Consider the following 17,917-nt stretch of genomic DNA (forward strand, 5'->3'; position numbering starts at 1 on the left):
GTTACGCTGAGTTTATTTGAAGATATGGGTCGAAACAAGGTAAATCTTATTAGGCGCAGGAATGTGGTTCGAACACGACGTTGAAGAAGGAGCGCTGGGGCCGTGGGGTTGGCGGGATGAGCCCCTCGCAAGTCACACCGGAGACGTGACGTGGAGGGAACACGTTTGAAATGGAGGGTGTTCTTTCTCACGAATGGTGCCAGAGAACTGCTTAAAACTGGCCTGTCCCATTGAGTAAAATGAACTGATTTCCCCCGAGCCGCCTCAGCCCCTCTCCGTGCTTTGGTGTTCACACCGTCCCTCAGCCTGGCTCACGGTGCTGCACCCCCGCCTCTCCTGACGCGTCGGCATCTCCCTTTTCTCTCTCTTTCTCCTTCCCCCTTCCCAGGTCAGTCTGTCTTTCTATTCTGTACCTTACACAATCTCTTTTGTGCCTCGTTTTCCACCCCGTGCCCTGTCCTGCTGCATCCCCGTGTCTCTCCCCATCCTCATCCAGCGGCGCTTCCCGTTATCCTCGAAATAACCCATTTGTTCTTAGCACGCGCGTGTCTTCCTTTTCCCTTCCAGCAGCTGTTTCCGTAGCTCCTGACCTATACGAGGAAACCTCCCTTTTATTTTCCTAATTTCATGGAATTCTTCCATATCCGCTGAGCTGAGCCCAAGCCAGGTTTGGCCTTGCAGATCCGGGGTGCAGTTTGTGTCCACACTCCGATCGTGTAGGGAATCGGGGTTTAGTTTCTGTTACTGGGAACCCAGTATGGAGGAAGGGCCACTTAAGAACCGTATACAGTGGGATCCACAGGTTTTAATCCCCAAATAAATAGGATTGTTAAAAGAAATCCCTGCCTTTGTTCTTACTTCACCCGGGGCTGTTCTCTCATTGTGTTTTTACTGGCTTGCAGGAAAAATTCTGTTAGGAACTCGGAGGTGTCCATTAAAGCTTAAACACATCTATTAGGGCTCGGTGCTCTAAGTACCATCCTGGCTGTATCCTGGCTGTGTGCGTCACGCCTCGCTCGGCCTGGGCAGGGAAATGAGGGCGATACAGCCGTTGGTAACTTGGTCCGTTGAAGCCGGTGCTGAGCCAGCGGTGGTGAGGAACCCCCGGCCCGGCGGTTCTGTTTCTCGGTACCATCGTCTGGCCCACGGAGCTCATGTAACACCCAGAGACAACAACCTCGGTTGTGTTGTCCTTGCAAGGTCAGAAACCTACTTGATTTTGGAACAAAATGCGCCAGGGCGGTGGTGGTTTTGATGCAAAACTGATCCCACCCGCCTTGCCGGGGTATTTTGGGTGTTACCAGGGACTGGTGGGTTCTAGCGGAGTTTGAAGAGCTGGGAGAATCAGGTGAGTGGGAGAAAAAGGTTTCCTTTTTTGTTTTTTTTAATTGTTAATAATTGAATTGATGTTCTGAATGAGGAGCAGGATCACAGTGGATGGGGAGTGTATATTAAGCCCCGTTCGTGAGAATCTGTCTGCAGCTGCTCCGTGCTAGAACTCTGTGACATCTGAAAACAGCGAAGAACAAACCAGTTCAAGGAAACAGTCACAAGTTCTTTCCGAGGCCAAGTCCTCGAGCAGAGCTCAGGCACAGTCCCCTCGCTCCCCGTGTGTCAGATGCTGTCAGCGTCCGGCTCTGCGAGCAGCTACGGCTTCATTCCATTTATTCCTCAAGTGGCAGGTCCCGTCATCTTTCAGGATCAGCGCCTGTTCTTACCAACTGATTCGTCTGGATTCTTGTCATGGGTGGTTAACACTCGCTGCTCCTAAAGACTTCACCTGCCACAGCACATCAGGCTCCCCAGACAAAAGCCGCTGCTTCTGACAGGTCGCCCGACCCGCGTCTGACGCGGATGCGTTACTTTTTGCTGTGTTTCCCTCTCTCCCAGGTTGTGGCCTATCACTACTGCCAGGCCGACAACGCCTACACCTGCCTGGTGCCCGAGTTCGTGCACAACGTGGCCGCCCTGCTCTGCCGCTCGCCCCAGTTCGTCGCCTACCGGGAGCAGCTGCTGCGGGAGCCGCATCTGCAGAGCATGTTGAGCCTGCGCTCCTGCGTGCAGGACCCCATGGCCTCCTTCCGCAGGGGCGTCCTGGAGCCCCTGGAGAACCTGCACAAAGGTAGCGGAACGGTGCTCCCCGGGCTCACACACACCTGGGTCACAGCACCCCAGAGTGTCAGGGGTGGAAGGGACCTCAAAGCTCACCCAGTGCAATCCCCCATGGAGCAGGAACACCCAGCTGAGGTTCCACAGGAAGGGGTCCAGGCGGGTTTGAATGTCTGCAGAGAAGGAGACTCCACAACCTCCCTGGGCAGCCTGGGCCAGGCTCTGACACCCTCACTACTGGAGAAGTTCGCTGAAAAAGATCTGTGGTGATGTTAGCGCAAAATATGGACCAGTTGTTTGATCCGTGGGGTCTCACAGTTGTGTGTCAGAACTTAAATACGGATTTAATAGGAATTGACCTAGCGGGTGTGTGGGCCCACCCCTGTGTGGATGTGCACCTGAGGGATCGTAAGACGCCACTAGTGTGTCCTTTCTCTTCTTTAGCGATATCCGATGGTGCGTTAAAACACTGCAGTGAGTCTGCAGTACGTTACAGTCAATCAGCGCTTTTTGTTGTTCTCTTTCAGAGAGGAAGATCCCCGATGAAGATTTCATCATACTGATTGATGGTTTAAATGAGGCTGAATTTCACAAACCGGATTACGGAGACACCATAGTATCATTCCTGAGCAAAATGATCGGAAAATTCCCTTCCTGGCTGAAGCTGGTGGTGACGGTCAGGACAAGTCTACAGGTGAGACCGAGAACTGTCACCAAGTGTGTCATTGTCCTGAGGGGCTTTGATAAGGGTCTTAGTGGATATCTGGATTTGCTTAAGACCCTTTAACTCAGCTTGTCCCTTTGGCGGTTTTGTACTTGGCTTTACCTTCGTGTCTCCACACTCTACGTTGTTGAAAGGATCTCGTCCAGCATTGCTTGTTCATGTCCGTTCATCAGCAAATCGCTTCGTTCATTTGAGTGGCACGGCTCACATGCCCAGGTATTGGGGTATCAGTATATTGGGGGCATGTCCTGCTGTCTCTCAGCCTGTGCAGCTCAAGAACGTCCTCTCCTCCGTGCAGAATGGTGAAGGGGTTCACATCTTCACGCCCCAAAGCCTGAGGGTGTTGTTGCTTCGCTCAGGAGGAGTCAGTGTCGGGCTCAATGAAAAATATCCCAAGCAGTGCTGAAGCTCTAAGCTCAATGCTGTTTGGGTAATTCTTAAGTGTTTTCGTTCTAGTTTGCCGCTGGGCAGACTTTTGCCTCCAGCCTTAGCTACTCAGCTTGGCATAAGGGTTAAGCTGACCTTAGTTTGCTGGCTCAAGCGCTCGCCTAACGGAGCGAGCTGGGGAGCAAGCACAGTGACCCAGTTCGGGCAGATCTGCGCTCTCAGCTGTTTCCCAGCAGAAAAGGTTGGTGTGCAGCATCACTGCTGGGAACGTTCGCTCCGAGCGTCGCAGCCCGAGGAGACAGGTGTCAGAAGGATGAGGCGCATTCGGGAGCCAGCTCAGAGCCGCTCTGTTTCTCGTTTTTCCATCACTGCCCGTTTCTTTCAGTGGCACAGGGCTGCGCAGTTCATTCTGCCGAGATGCACGGGCTGATTTGCTGTGGTCCTGGCAGGGGCCTGAGCGCTGGTTCCAGCTCCACTGGGGCAGTGGGAACAGCAGCACAGACTTTGTGCTGTGCTTCTTGTTTCGCTCAGTAATGGAGTAGATTAAACATCATTTGGAAGAAATGTTTTTGCAGTCGTAGGTAAATGGAGTCCCTGTGACTTGAATTCCTCGTTTAATTAGGGCTTTTGCAGCCCTGCAGCCTTCTCTGCGAGCTCGAGGTTCACACTGCGCTCACCCTCTTCATTTCATTGGAGAGTTGATGGATTCCGCGCCTGCCTCGTCCAGCTCCGCTGCATCGTTTCTCCTCATTGCCTTGGAAAGCCTTTGATCTTTGGTTTATGTTGCATAAGCATCCTCAGTGAGGGTGAGAGCATCCTGGTTCCGCTGTCCTGCGGCAGACCGATGTACTGATGCTGCACTGGGAGGTGTTTGCTGTTACCTGTCCTGCTGTTCGCCTGCATTTCCCATTGAGAGCCACTGTGACCCCACAGCACACTCCACTTGGCTTCAGCAAAACGTCCTTTAGCCTGGCATCCCTCATCTCTTTGTCCACAGGCGGCCCCCTGTGCCAGCGGAAGGGACAGCGTGTCCATACGTGGCTGGGATGGGGTGGGAGTGACGAGGCCACTGCTCCGGGTGGATTTTCCAGCCCTTTCCGTGGATGCCGGATGAGGAACCGTGCCCTTCATTGTTATTGCAGTCACGTTTCTCATGCAATCTGCTCGATTATAGATGAGGTTGTGAGGTCCTGAGGGCACAAGCTGCCGTCTCGTTTGCTTGCCCTGATGGAAAAGGGCTTAAAGGAGTCTCAAAGGTGCTATTGCAACATGAGTTACGTTTACTTAATGAATAATAAACACTGCCAGCATGAGTATCCTTGTTTTTTCTTTCTTCGTAGGAAATAATTAAGCTGTTGCCCTTCCACCGGATATTTTTGGACAGACTGGAAGAGAACGAAGCCATAGACCAGGACCTGCAGGCGTACATCCTCCACCGGATACACAGCAGCTCGGAGATCCAGAACAACATCTCGCTGAACGGCAAAATGGACAACACGACGTTCGGCAAGCTCAGCTCGCACCTCAAGACCCTGAGCCAAGGCTCCTACCTGTACCTGAAACTCACCTTTGATCTCATAGAGAAGGGATATCTAGTACTGAAAAGCTCCAGCTACAAAGTAGTGCCAGTGTCTCTGTCCGAAGTTTACCTGTTGCAGTGCAATATGAAGTTCCCAACGCAGTCTTCCTTTGATCGGGTTATGCCTCTCTTGAATGTGGCAGTGGCATCTCTGCACCCTTTAACAGACGAACATATTTTTCAGGCCATTAATGCAGGTAACATTGAGGGCACTTTGGAGTGGGAGGACTTTCAGCAGAGGATGGAGAACCTTTCTATGTTTCTTATCAAACGTAGAGACATGACGCGAATGTTTGTTCACCCCTCTTTCCGAGAATGGCTCATTTGGAGAGAAGAAGGTGAAAAGACCAAGTTTCTCTGTGATCCCAGGTAAGCAAACGCTGCGAGAAGTCAGGGTTTACAAACGTGTGTCTCGTACCGTGAGCTGAACCGTTCCGTTGGACGAAGTTGCGCACGGATGCGGCTTGACCTGACCTGGGGCTGCCTGCGCTGCCGATCCCTGCGCCTCTACTGCCCACGTTAGGTCTGAGTGCGGTTCTTGGCAATAACCCATCGCATCAGCTGCTCCTCGGGAGGTCCCACACGGGCGTTTTGGCAGATTGCTCCTGCCAGCTCAGCCTGGAGCCGGGGAATCGTCCTCCTGTCTCCTCTGCGTGAAGCAGAGGATAAGGACATGAGGGATGAACAGTGTGGATGCATCTTTTGCAGTTGGCTTCTTTCTGAGGTTGTGTTCCTTGTAGTGCTACTAAATGTCTTTTTGAAAGCGAAGTAAGGAATAGAATCAGGCTGTAGCAGTTTTGGACTGTAAATGCATCCATAATCTGTGTCCTGACAGCAGCCGAGTTCCTGGCTTAGCTCACAGGGAACAGAATTTAATCAGGGTTAGATTTATATTCTCTAAACCCAGTGATCACTATTAACGTTATCTCTGTTTCTGCTGCAGAGCGGAGACAGACACTGTCTGTAATTCTGGGGGTTTATCCCTGTAAGCTTTGCCTGCCCATTTCTTAAAATGTGATTATAAAAATGCGGGGGACGCTCGGATCCGGGCCCGTGTCAGCGCATCTCCCGGGCTCTGCGGGCAGCCCGAGGGAAGTACGATGGTATCTGCTGGAACCAAGTAACCACCGGGCACATGGAAGCAGCTGGAGCTGTTTGCGATGTCAGAGTAATTTACCAGTTTAAATTTTGTGGTAAACAGGCTGCGTAGAAAAATACTATAGAGCTCCTCCCAACGGGCATCGTCTCTGTTTCAGTTGGTGCTGCACAATGGTCCTATGGAGCGAACCCTCTGTGCGGCGTCTCGCAGCAGCAGGTGTCTCTGTATCAATCGATGGTAGTTATTTAACATCCTTCCTCAGAGTGGTTAAGTGCTCATCCCTGCGGAACGCGTTTCCAGCCCTGAGCTTCAGCCGTTGTGCGGCTCAGAACCCTCCTGCCCAGCTCTCGGGGAAGAGCTGGCCTTGGGACGTTGAGCTCAGAGCGACCATGAAGATGAGTGACGCTGTTCCCTTTGGTTCCTTGCACAAGCAGCACAGCCGCCTCTGCCCCAGCTCACGGGAGTAGCCTGGGACAATTTGCCCACCTCTGGTGTATTCGCAGCAGGGTTGATTCTTGCTCCTCGCTTGGGAATGGAGACCTGGCAGCTGTGTGGGCCATTCCCGAGTTCACCGTCCGGCGCTGCAGGAACGCGCCGTCGACGTGGAGCTTGTTGGCCTTGCCATGTCGGTACGTCGAGAGTCAAGTTGCTGAGGCTGCTTTTTTTCCGTGGGATAAGAGCCTTGAATGTGGTTTTGTGAAGCTGCTTTTAATTGACTGACCCTGACAGACTGCCCAGGTGTGAGCGCGTTGTGAAGGAGCTTGGGATAATGGGCCGGTGTCCGCAGCGCTGCAGCTGGGTCACCTCCCTCGTTTCGTTAAGGAGAGTGAGTTCCGTGTTCTCGGAAGCAGGGAAAGGAACAACACGATGTCCAGAAATGATCCCATTTTCTACGCTTTTAAAATAAGCAGCAAATCCCCGTCCTCCAGGCTGAGATGCTCCCCCTCCTCTCCGAGCGCTCCCTGTGCGTTGCTGTCCAAAGCAAAGGGCAGTGGGCACCGAAGGGCGACGCCGTCGCTGCGGGGTGCCCCCAGCATCCACCGTTACTCAATAACCGGCCGCCAAATAAATCCCTTGTCAGAGCGTTTAAACAGCATTGCAGTGATGACTTCCCAGCCTGGCAGGGTGACACCATCCACCGAGCGTCGGAGTTGACAAATAACACGGAAGATTTTAGGGAACAACTCAATCCTTTGTGACTGGTACACGGAGAAGATGGTTATTATTCTACGTTTGCTTGTGTTTCTTAACCTAAATGCTGCTGCGATGCTGTGCGGTTTTCTGACTTAATCAGAAATTCTTTTCCGTGCTCTTGTAATGCTGATCGGGTGTTTTATCCCTGCGCTGCCGACGGAGGGGCTGGCAAGCAGTGAAGGAGCTGGAGGCAGCTATGGACCCCAGAAGTGAAATCACCTTGTCCAGATTGAGGTATCAACATCTGAGTTCCCGGTCTAGACTTGCTCTGTAGTCAGAGGAGAGAAAGGAGAATGATTCATTTCATCCTGAGCTAAAAGGCTAAAACAGGTCAGGGGAGGCAGCTGCTCGGGTTGATTTGTGACGGGCTCACCAGGAGCCATCTCCAGTATTGACAGGTTAAACTGGAAGAGATCGATTCTGCCCAGGCTGCTCTTGTAACCAACGCTCAGGGTTTCACGTGGATCTGCAGAGTTTATTTTCTTGTACAGGTAGTGGGAAGGTGCCCTCTGTGCCATTGCACGCATGTCATTGTCTTAATCCGGACTTTGCTTCTTGTGGTGGCCCTGGGCCACCCTGCGCTGTGTGTGCTGGCGACGTGTCCCCAGTTGTCACCTCTCCCTCTGGAGCAGGATAGAAACAGATTTCACATCTGCACTGCCCAGGGAACTTCACAGCATCTGTGGGGCCTGAGCAAAATGAAGCATTTAGATGTTCACCTCTGGCTTGGGTTCATCTCACGTAGCTTTACGTGCTGTCAATCCACTTCTCTGTTCCTCGGGCAGTCACTGATCTCCTTGAATAGAACCACGGATGGTTTGGGTTGAAGGGACCTTAAAGCTCCCCCAGTGCCCCCCCTGCCATGACAGGGACATCTTCACCAGCTCAGGGTGCTCAGACCCCGTCCAACCTGGCCTGGGATGTCTCAGGGATGGTTCATCCACCACCTCTCTGGGGAGCCGAGGTTGAGGCCGTCTCCTCTCCTGTAGCACATGCACGGCCGGGTCTGCCCCTGGAGCCCCAGCCCGGGGCACCCTGCGCGGGTCAGCGGCCGCGGTCGGACGCAGCGCCGGGTCTGATCCAGGCGGCCGTGCTTTCCCGCAGAGCTGTCTCAGCACAACACAATGCAATGCCGTGGAGGTCTTCTGCATTCTCCTTTCCTCCCGGGAGGCGTGCTGCGAGCGGAGGGCTTTCCTGCACAGAATTAGTGCTTTTATATATTACCCAATGAAAGGAGGGAGTGTATACGTTAGAAAAAAATAAGGGCTTTTTTTGCATTTTGGTGGAACGCTTGATCTGATTGACAAATAACAGTCCCCAGTCAAATGATATTTAATTTAGAAAGTTTACAAGAAAAGGAGCCGGTGAAAATGGTATTTATAAAATTCAGGGCTACAACAAACAGCTTTAAATGGGGTTGGGTCCTTAGATGGTGCAGCAGCTTCTCACACATGGTCCAGTTGGCTCCTCTGCGTAGCTCACGTGGTCGTTCTGGCGCACGGGTGAGGTGACTTTTGTTCTCTTTGCTATTACAAAGTTCTGAAAAGCTCTTCAGATAAAGTGCTATTAGCTGAAATTGCAAAGCGTTCACCAGGACTCAGGCTGTGCCTTCAGTGTTTCCTCTGCATTCACACGGGATGGATTTGACTCAGCAAAGCGAAGGTGCTGTTAGGATTCAAGGTGAGGCAGAACAGTGGGTTTTGGGTTTAATTGAATCCCTTACAGACTCGGGCAGAAAATGGAAACCACGCGGCGCCCCTCGCGAGGACAGGGCTGGGACAACCGCATTGTCCCCGCGGCTCGGGGACAGCGCTGGCTCTCGAGGGCCCGCGGGGACCTGAGCGCTGCCGCTTCCGTTATTCCCTGGCTCCGCTGGAACAAATCCCTGCATTTCAGTGCCAAAGGAGGGGTTGGCAGCGCTGGGGCCGGACCCTGCCCAACCTGCCCGTGGCCCGAGCAGCCCTTTGCTGCCACCCCGTTTTTTGGAGACAGGACGCCCCATCCCCCCGGGCGGGGAGCTGTGGCAGCCTCTTGTCTTCTGTCACATTTACCTTGCCGTTTGGCCACACAAAAGCGCTTTTCTGCTTCACCAAAGGAGCGAACAATGTTCCCTGTCCTTAAAAGCCCTTTTGAAGCCGCGGCTGAGATCATATTTGAGTTCCTTTGGCTGGAAGGGGTTTGACCGCGTTCGCCTGTAGTCACGTTTGTGTTGAGTTGCAGAGGTGAAGTGGGTTAAAAGGGCTCTCTGGGAGTACCCGGGCTTTAAAAAGAATATCCATGTGTTGGAAAAACCAGGGATTTTGCCAGGTATTTGCCAATCTCATCCCGAAACGGTTTGCAGTGCGTCACATCTTTGTGCCGTGTGTGTGTTGTGCGGAGAACCAGCTTCTGGCCTCGCTGGGAGCCCCGGCCGCGCGGACTCCTGATGTCAGACCTGGACGTCTCTATGTTTAAAAATGCTGCTTAAAATCATCCCTAACGGAGGAAGTCATTGTCTCTTTTATGATGTTTTGCCTTAACCAGGGCTCCATGTGTCGCTTCCTTAATGTGCTGTGATTGCCAACCCGGTAGCACCTTTATTACTGGAAAAGCTGGAGAGGGTATTTAGGCGGAGCTTTCCGTGGAAGTGGAGCTCCATGGCTCTGCGGGACGTGTTGGGGATGCAGAACGCCGCTGGCGTTTAAAGGGTGGTTTTTTCAGAGTGTGGATATTTTAAATACCCCATTTTCCGGTGCCTTTGGGGTGGGTGAGGTGCTCTCCAAGCACAGCTCTCCTGCAAAACAGCGATGAGAGCAGCACTGCAGCTTTCGTTCCGCTGCACCTCTGGTGTCTCCAAAGCGCCGAGCGGCCGTAGTCAATGCCCTGGTTTGTTTCTGCCGTCCTCCAGTGTTTGAGTGCATTGAGCTCTCTGTGATCTCCAGCAATAAAGGACGCGACTGGCTGGTGGTTTACAAGTGGGAATTATTCCAGGACAAGGAGCAGGAGCAAAAATTGTTGTCAAAAAGCCGTTCTGTTGGCATAACCAGCAAACATTGACATATTCCTTGTTCTGCTTTCAGGAGCGGCCACACGTTACTCGCCTTCTGGTTTTCCCGTCAAGAAGGAAAACTAAACCGCCAGCAAACCATCGAGCTGGGCCATCACATTCTCAAAGCACATATTTTCAAGGTAACGCAAATGAAGATTCAAGAAGGTGTCGGGGTTTAGTGAGCAGTGTGGGTGCTGGAAGGGGGCGGAGGGAGCGTCAGGAGATCCCGCGGATCAGCCCGGCCCGGCTCTCCGTTCACAGATGACCTCCTTGCAGCCTGCGCAGTGGGAAACAGGGCAGTGGTGTTTCAGCAGCTCGGTGATAACGGTGTTGAATGTATTTGTTCTGTAAAGGATAAATGCCATCTTTTATGTCTCGCGCTGATACCTAAGTATAGATGTTCTGATACGTTGGCTGAGATTTTTATAGCACGTGTGGTGATCTTCAGTCCATTCTCTGTCCCGATGGGGACTCAAACAGCGTATTTCTGGGTTTGATGGTATTATAACTATTCTAAAATTATTTTAACCGTTTATTATAGAATTGTTTTCCATTTGTCCAATTATACTGTACTTAGTGGACTGAAATTCAACACTGACCTCTCATGCCCTGTGCTGAGTTATTCCGAAAGCAGCATTTAATGGTGGCTGACGTTCCTGAGCTCTTTTTTCCGCCCCTGAACACCAGCAGATACTTTTCTGTATTTAGCTCCCTGAATTCTGAAGGAAACAAGCGCCTGGCGTTGTTATTTATAAGAGCTTCTCTAATCTGTTGCTTCTTTTTATGGTAAAACCATCTCAAGTGACAAACGCGTTGACGGCTGGGGCGGCGCATCAGCGTCCTCCCCACGCAGGGCTGGGGGCTGCAGGTTCAGCCGGTGGTCCCTGCACACGCTCCTTGAGGGGAGAGGAATCCCGTGTTCTGCTGCTGTTTCCTTCCCAGTGCCCGTGTCCGTCTGTTGAACAAAGCTCTACCCAACCCAGACGTGATCCTGCTGCTCTGCACCCGCAGCAGTGACCACGCGAGGAGCCAGCAATGGGGTTTGCATGGCCAGAGAGGACTCAAGATAAACCGTAGGGTTTCCATGGAAACTGCGGATTTTAGGGGAAATCGATAGAACAGCAACACGGAGGGTGAACCCACAACGCGGGCAAAGCTCCGCGCTGGGCTTGTGAACCGTTCCCCTCGCCTTTGAGCTCCCTTCTGATGGCTATAGGTAAATTATAAATATAAATAGAATAGCTATTATATCGCAAGGAGCGGGGGAAACTTGCTCAGCAGTTCTGTGCTCTGCCCATCAGTGTTGCTGAAAAGATGTCAGACCTTCTATACGTTACGTACGTCCTGCTGATGGAGCCGGCTGGGAAGGGTCTGGTACGAGGTGCAGGAATCCCCCTCAGGCTGTGGTCGAGATTTCCTTCATTCATCTTGCTGGGAGCAGATGTTGTCGTCTGGTTTAACTGGGTGGATAATAAGGCGACTTTGTGAAGCAGTTCTGCAGAACAACACGTGCTCTGTTAAAACCGTGAAAAGCGGCGTGCTGTGCCCTCGCTGTGACGTTTGCTGGGGCTGTCGGGTGGCGGCGGGTTGCTCACGGTTCAATCCTGCCTTTCCTAGACCTTGAGAATGGCTACAGAACCTTTGCAAGTTCTTTCCTACGAGTTTATTAATTGCAAAGGTCGCGTGTGGCAAATTGTTGCTTTATCTTGTGCAGAGCTGTTGTGTCTCGAAGCTCCCTGAAGTGCAAGGACCCAGGAAGATCTGCCCAGCACGAACGAGCATGTTTGTGAGTTTGGATCTAAGCCACCTTTTCTCTTTGCAGGGGCTGAGTAAAAAGGTTGGGGTGTCCTCCTCCATCCTGCAGGGCCTTTGGATCTCCTACAGCACCGAAGGTCTCTCGATGGCTTTGGCGTCTCTGAGGAATCTCTACACCCCAAACATAAAGGTACCGGGGGGCAGAGCTGGGCGGTTCAGATCTCGCCCGAGCAGCTCCCAGCGCTGGGCGGTGATGAGGACGGAGCGCCCACAGGACCTGCCTGTGGCAGCGGCCCCACCACGCTGGCCGGTCCTGAGCTGGGCACAAACCACCGGTTCAGTTGGGATTTCATCACCACCTGGGCTGATCCCTCAACTCTTCTGCATTGGCCGGGGATCTCCCTTTAACTGCGGCTACTGAGTAGTGAACTTGGGCCCGTGCAAAATGTGGTTTTCCTCCCCAAAGATGTGGGGTTCGACAGCTCCATAAAGGGCTCAGGCACCGACTCGGTGGTGCCAAGCACCACAGCACTTGCTGGTTCAGGCACTTCGTGCCCGTTTGCGTTGCTTCAGTTGGTGTAAGTGACTTCATCTCTGCGGCAGAAGGGGTTTCGGGTGGCGATACAGGATTCAAATTGTTCCTTGTCCGGAAAGATGCTCCCCCAGCTCCTTCCCATACGGGCAGAATGCCTGAAATGGGAATGTGTATTGGGCGAGTGTTCTTGCTGGGCGTTTGATGTCCTTCAGTGTTTGCTTGGGTGAGTGCAGAGGGCCCTGGTTTAAGTTCTCTTGTTCCCCCAACAACAAACCGACGTCTCTCCCTAAAGCTCAGCTCACAGGAGCTCTGTCTCCTCTCTGCAGGTCAGTCGGTTGCTGATTTTAGGAGGCGCAAACGTGAATTATCGGACCGAAGTTCTGAACAACGCCCCCATTTTGTGTGTCCAGTCCCACCTGGGCTACGCCGAGATGGTGGCTTTGCTCTTGGAGTTTGGGGCCAACGTCGACGCCGCTTCGGAAAGCGGCCTCACCCCCCTGGGCTACGCGGCTGCGGCCGGGTTCCTGAGCATCGTCGTGCTGCTCTGCAAGAAACGGGCCAAGGTAACGCGGCCCGGTCCTCTGAAAGCTGCTTTAAATAGCGAAGGGTGTTCTGGAGAGTCCTTGAGCCTCGAGAGGCTCCAATGGCAGCGTCGCCCTTGCAGCGCGGAGCAATCTTTAAATATCTCCGAGACACATTTTCCAAAATCTTCCGTCAGACTCGTCCTAGAAAAAATACCCTTTGTTTAGCTTTGTGGTGAGCGTGTGGAGCTTTAATTGTGTGTAATGAGTGCAGTTTAAATATTTTGTTGAAGAAGAAAATTGTGCTGGTTTTTGAAGTGGAGCCTCCTGGAAACAATTAGTGGTTTCTCTATACATTTAGCTTCAGTTCAGAAGGCAAAATCTGGGTTTGTATAGCTCTGGTGTGGAAGTCGGGATGACTGAAGCGCCGTTCAGATCTCGCCGTGTTGTCTGTAATAATGTGAGGGCGGTATGAAGGGAAAATAGAATTCTGCTTCTCTTGGGATGTTTTGGGAGAGTTTGGTGACTGTGATATTGATGGGTAAGAACAGCCTTTCCTCCCTGAGAACGGGAATGTTTGACCTACAGAATGCAGTGCAAAAGTCCTGCCACTCGGAGCTTTCCTGGGGTGTCCTAAGTGTGTCGAGGAAATACCCAAAACCAGCCGGGTTTAGTTTGAAGGCCGAGATATTTGATTCTGGCTTGGAAAGTTGAGAAATACACTGAATATTGCTCCTAGTGCAGGCTGAGGAACTTGGGTCGCTCTCGAAAGAAATGGTACCTGGAAAACAAACGGGTTTTCCTTCCAAGGGGCTGGATGAAGGTTGTGTCAGTGTGGACGATTCCAGCCCTCCAGAAAACGGGGTTGCTGGACGTCAGGGCCCAAGAGGGAAAGCGCTGCTGCAGCCTTGGAGTCTGAAGAAAGCTGAAAGCAATGGTGACTGACCCAAAGCAAACAGTTGTGGCCAGGAGGATGCGTGAGCCCGGGGCAGAGCTGCTTTGGGAATGGGCGTTTTCTGCTCGTGGAGGGGATATTTTACCAGAAAAAACGCGCGTTTTGCACACGTGGCATTGTTTTGAAACCAGGGCTGGAAACCGAGGAAGCGAAGGTGTGACTGGGCTGTTGTGTTCTGTCTTCCCAAGGTGGATCACCTGGACAAGAACGGGCAGTGCGCTCTGGTTCACGCCGCGCTGCGCGGCCACTTGGAGGTGGTGAAGTTCCTGATCCAGTGCGACTGGAGCATGGCGGGGCAGCAGCAGGGCGTCTTCAAGAAGAGCCACGCCATCCAGCAGGCCCTGATCGCCGCGGCCAGCATGGGCTACACCGAGGTAAGGCCTTCAGCGCAGCACCGGCTGCGAAACCAGGGCCGACTACCCGTCCTAGCCAAAATACTGACCAAAGAGCGTCTCGGAGGTGGAATCGGTACCTCTGTGCTGCTCTTGCTCTCTTTCCCATCCCGCCTGTGGGGGTCACAGATCTCTTGGCCAACCCCGTGGTGTGGGAAGGCGTCCAGGAGAGGGAGCGTAACAAGCTGGGGAGGTTGAGGTTGGATATTGGGAGAAGGTGGGGAGGGGTCACAGCCCCACGCCCGGTGATTCTCAAGAAGCATTTGGACAACGTCCTCAGACACATGGTGTGAATTTTGGGGTTGTCCTGTGCGGGGACAGGAGTTGGACTCCATGATCCTGGTGGGTCAACTCAGGACATGGGCTGATTCTGAGCCTCGAAGCTGTTGGAATGCAGCAGGGATGGGTAGCGAGCGTGTTCTTCCAGCTCCTCCAGCGCTCCTCGGGGAGTGTGAGACCACAGAGGTTTGGGCTGGTGTCGAGGGCAGAGGAGAGATTCACACCTTGCTCCTATAAAGATTTGTGATGTGGAAATGATGTGGGTGTTCTACCAAGAAGCAGTCTTGGAGGGTTTTTGCACTGATTGGTTTCTTTGCTAAATTTTGCTCCTCACATTTGCTCGAGTTTAGATTTTGCTTTTGTTCAGCGTAATCCACAAAAGCATAAGTGATGTGCTGAGATCGGGCAGCTAATTAAATAAAGCTGGGGAATTCTTAGTAGCTCAGTGACGGTGAGCCGAACCGATTTTGTTGTAGATTGTCTCCTACCTGCTCGATCTTCCAGAAAAAGACGAAGAGGAGGTGGAGCGAGCACAGATCAACAGCTTCGACAGCCTCTGGGGAGAGACAGGTGATTTCTGCAGATACTGCAGCTCCTTCTTGCATGGTTCTGTTTGTATTTCCGGGCGCTGTGACCCCCGGCGCATCCCTGGTCCCTGGCGTAGTTGGATGGAGGGGGAAGGATCGGTTCCTCTGATGATTCCCAGCGATTCACAGGTGCCCGGGTGGAGCTTTTGCTCAGCTTAGATAACCCAGAGAAGTCTGGCTTTTGGAGATCCTGAGCTGCTTCTCAGGAGCGTGCAGACATGTGGCACCTCCGGCCACCAGCCACTGATTTCTCTGGAACATCTCTCTTAATGTTTGGCATATTTATCAAAAGCTTTTCCCTGTTTCTCTCTCCTCTTCCTCATTACGTACTATTGAATTGCCCATTGATTTCCTGAAAACTTACTATTATTTAGCACCTGGTAGTTAAGCAAATGGCCTTTTGTGCAAGACCTTACTTTGATATCGATGGGTATAACACAGAAGCCCTGCTTTCCTAACTTGCACTGAAGGAAAAGCAGCCGTTCACCCCTTCCCCTTCGCACACATCAACCATCTCCATTTCTCGAGATACCCACACTTGGAGTTGTTGGCTTTTAGCTCCAGTGACCTCATAAATTCATCCACTGCCTTTTGTACTGGACTTGCATCGCTGGCAGTGCTCCTGTGGGGCTGGCACACCACGGTGATGCTGTGTCTGGGTAGGAGCGCTGGTTTTGATCCTGTCAGCTTTGTTTGGAACGACCGATCCCAGGGTGCGGCAGCGTGCGGCTCCGGCCAGGCTGGTTAGAACGGGGAGGAAGACGCAGTCACAGCTCCATTCTGAGCTGGTTTGTGCACTGTACCTTTGGAAATGCAGCCGTGTTAGAGCCCTATCACGAATGGAGTCTGTCAGAAAGTATCGCCCTGAGCTCTGAAGGACAAAGACGGGGGGATGCGAGGTCCCAGCGGGTGGTTGTGCTGCTCGGGGGCACTCAGGGCGCTGGGGACAGAGCTCCTGCGCCCCCCGGGACGTGACGGCAGCAGGGGCATTGCGCCATTGTTAGCAGAACTAAGGGCAGCATATACAAATAAGCACTTTAGAAGTGCCCCTAGGGCATAGCAGGAAAAAGAAATGGGATATGGAATTAATCCAGTGAAATGAGTGAGCGCTGGTAAGAGGACGGTGGCTTTGCTGCCGCTGAGCTCACGGTTTGAAGCGGTGACCGGGCCAGAAAAGCTCATCCAAAACCTTCTCTGGGACTGGGGTCCTGAGGACCATCTCGTAAATAGGATGGTGATGCAGATACCTTCACACCTTGATCCAAAGACATTGAGATGTCTCCCTGCAAAGTAACCTCATGGGCAGCATCAGACAGCACATCAGTGGGAGTTCAGCTAGTCCTGGGTTGTCTAGGTGAGCCTGGCAAAGCCTGGTATAAAGCTGCTCCTGCACTGCCTTGCACATCATATTTTTATCATTTTCCCAAAGGCAAGCAGCGAGTTTAGATAAATTTGAAGAGAAATGCTGGTGTCCACCTAAAAATCGCAGTCTGCTCTAGAAATCCGAATCATATCTCGTCCGGATCTTGCTCCTTGTTGCTGGTGTGTTGAATCCTGCGCAGAGCGGCGCGGGGCTGGCGGGGTGAGGTCAGCCCCGTGGGCAGCGCCAAGTGACATCGGGAGTGCAGGAATTGCTGACAGCGCACTCCAGCCAGCTCCAGATGGAGAGTCCCCCGGGACCAGGCAGGGATCAAAACCCAGCGCTAAAGTGTCTGAGTCACTTGCAGTAACTCCAGCAGAGCTGGGGGAACAAAGAGCGGCTCCAGCAAACCGCGGTTGTCGCGCTGCCAGGCTGTGAAATGGATCCGTGTGCTGCATGGGAGCAGTGTAGTGATTCCTTCTCCAGATGAAGTTGTTTTTTCTCTCTAAGAACGCAGAGGTGTTCTGCACAGCAGCAGGGGCAGAATGTGCTGTTGCAGGTCCCCGGCGCTGGGGCCATGGCCGGTCTGACGTGGCTCGCCGATGGGGGCACGTCCACACCTAAACCCAGCTCAGGTCTTGTTTGAGCCGCGTTTTGAGAAATGCGGCAGCTGCTTTCTGGCGTTTATGCCAGGAGGAGTTGTTCTCGTGGCGCTGCGTCGCGGTGGAAAAGCTGCAGAGCGCGGTGCTGTATTCAAGCCCAGGGTCCTGGTCGCTGCCCCTTGCTGGACTCGTCTCGTTCGCACTGGAGCTCTCTGCTGGGCAGTAAAACTTCCAGCAGAACCCTTTCCATTGCTCTCGTCTCCTCTCATCGCCTTTCCTTGGCTTTTCCGGTCTCCTTCCACGCACAGGCTCAGCCTTACCTTGTGTTGAGGGGTTTTCTGGAGACCAGTGGCTGCTGCAAGACACATCGGTGATGTCAGAAACAGCTTGATAGGCCCATCTAGGGAGCGCTAAAAGGCTTAAATAAGCAGGACTGAGCTCCTTGTGCCCCTCAGAGGTTTCTCCATTTCTGGGGATAGATGCTTAATTACCTGTGTGAAATACAAGGCGAGCTTGGGCAGGTTTCTCTCGGCATCGGGCAGCAAATCCAGGTCCGGCTGCTCAGTAGCACAGAAGCTTTTGAGCTTCCCTGGAGCTGGAGCTGCAGAAGGACAGGTTGGTTGCGTTGACCCCGAGGAGCGGAACAGCAGGGACACGTCCGGCCATGGGTCGGGTCATCCTGCCCCGCTGAAGTCCTTCCCAAAGGACACTCCATGGCGAACGTCAAACACCTCTGCGATTTACCGTCTTTCGTTGTTGCGAACACCGCTCATTTTGACGTGGAATATCTCAAATTAACCTGCAACGTTTC

At 52.8% G+C, this 17,917-nt stretch overlaps 1 protein-coding gene across 7 annotated transcripts in view; it reads left to right on the forward strand.

The window, feature by feature from the left end:
* TANC2 (tetratricopeptide repeat, ankyrin repeat and coiled-coil containing 2) overlaps positions 1 to 17,917 on the forward strand; it is a 117,590-nt gene that overhangs the window by 79,740 nt on the left and 19,933 nt on the right. For all 7 annotated transcript variants that reach the window (XM_065856314.2, XM_065856315.2, XM_071798216.1 and 4 more), the window contains 8 exons: positions 1,891 to 2,122; positions 2,637 to 2,803; positions 4,561 to 5,168; positions 10,152 to 10,260; positions 11,943 to 12,065; positions 12,737 to 12,973; positions 14,075 to 14,260; positions 15,034 to 15,127. In XM_065856314.2, coding sequence (XP_065712386.1) covers positions 1,891 to 2,122; positions 2,637 to 2,803; positions 4,561 to 5,168; positions 10,152 to 10,260; positions 11,943 to 12,065; positions 12,737 to 12,973; positions 14,075 to 14,260; positions 15,034 to 15,127 — 1,756 coding nt within the window. The remainder of the gene's footprint in view (positions 1 to 1,890; positions 2,123 to 2,636; positions 2,804 to 4,560; positions 5,169 to 10,151; positions 10,261 to 11,942; positions 12,066 to 12,736; positions 12,974 to 14,074; positions 14,261 to 15,033; positions 15,128 to 17,917) is intronic.

This window comes from Patagioenas fasciata, chromosome 22 (assembly GCF_037038585.1).
Source record: "Patagioenas fasciata isolate bPatFas1 chromosome 22, bPatFas1.hap1, whole genome shotgun sequence".
NCBI lineage: Eukaryota > Metazoa > Chordata > Aves > Columbiformes > Columbidae > Patagioenas > Patagioenas fasciata.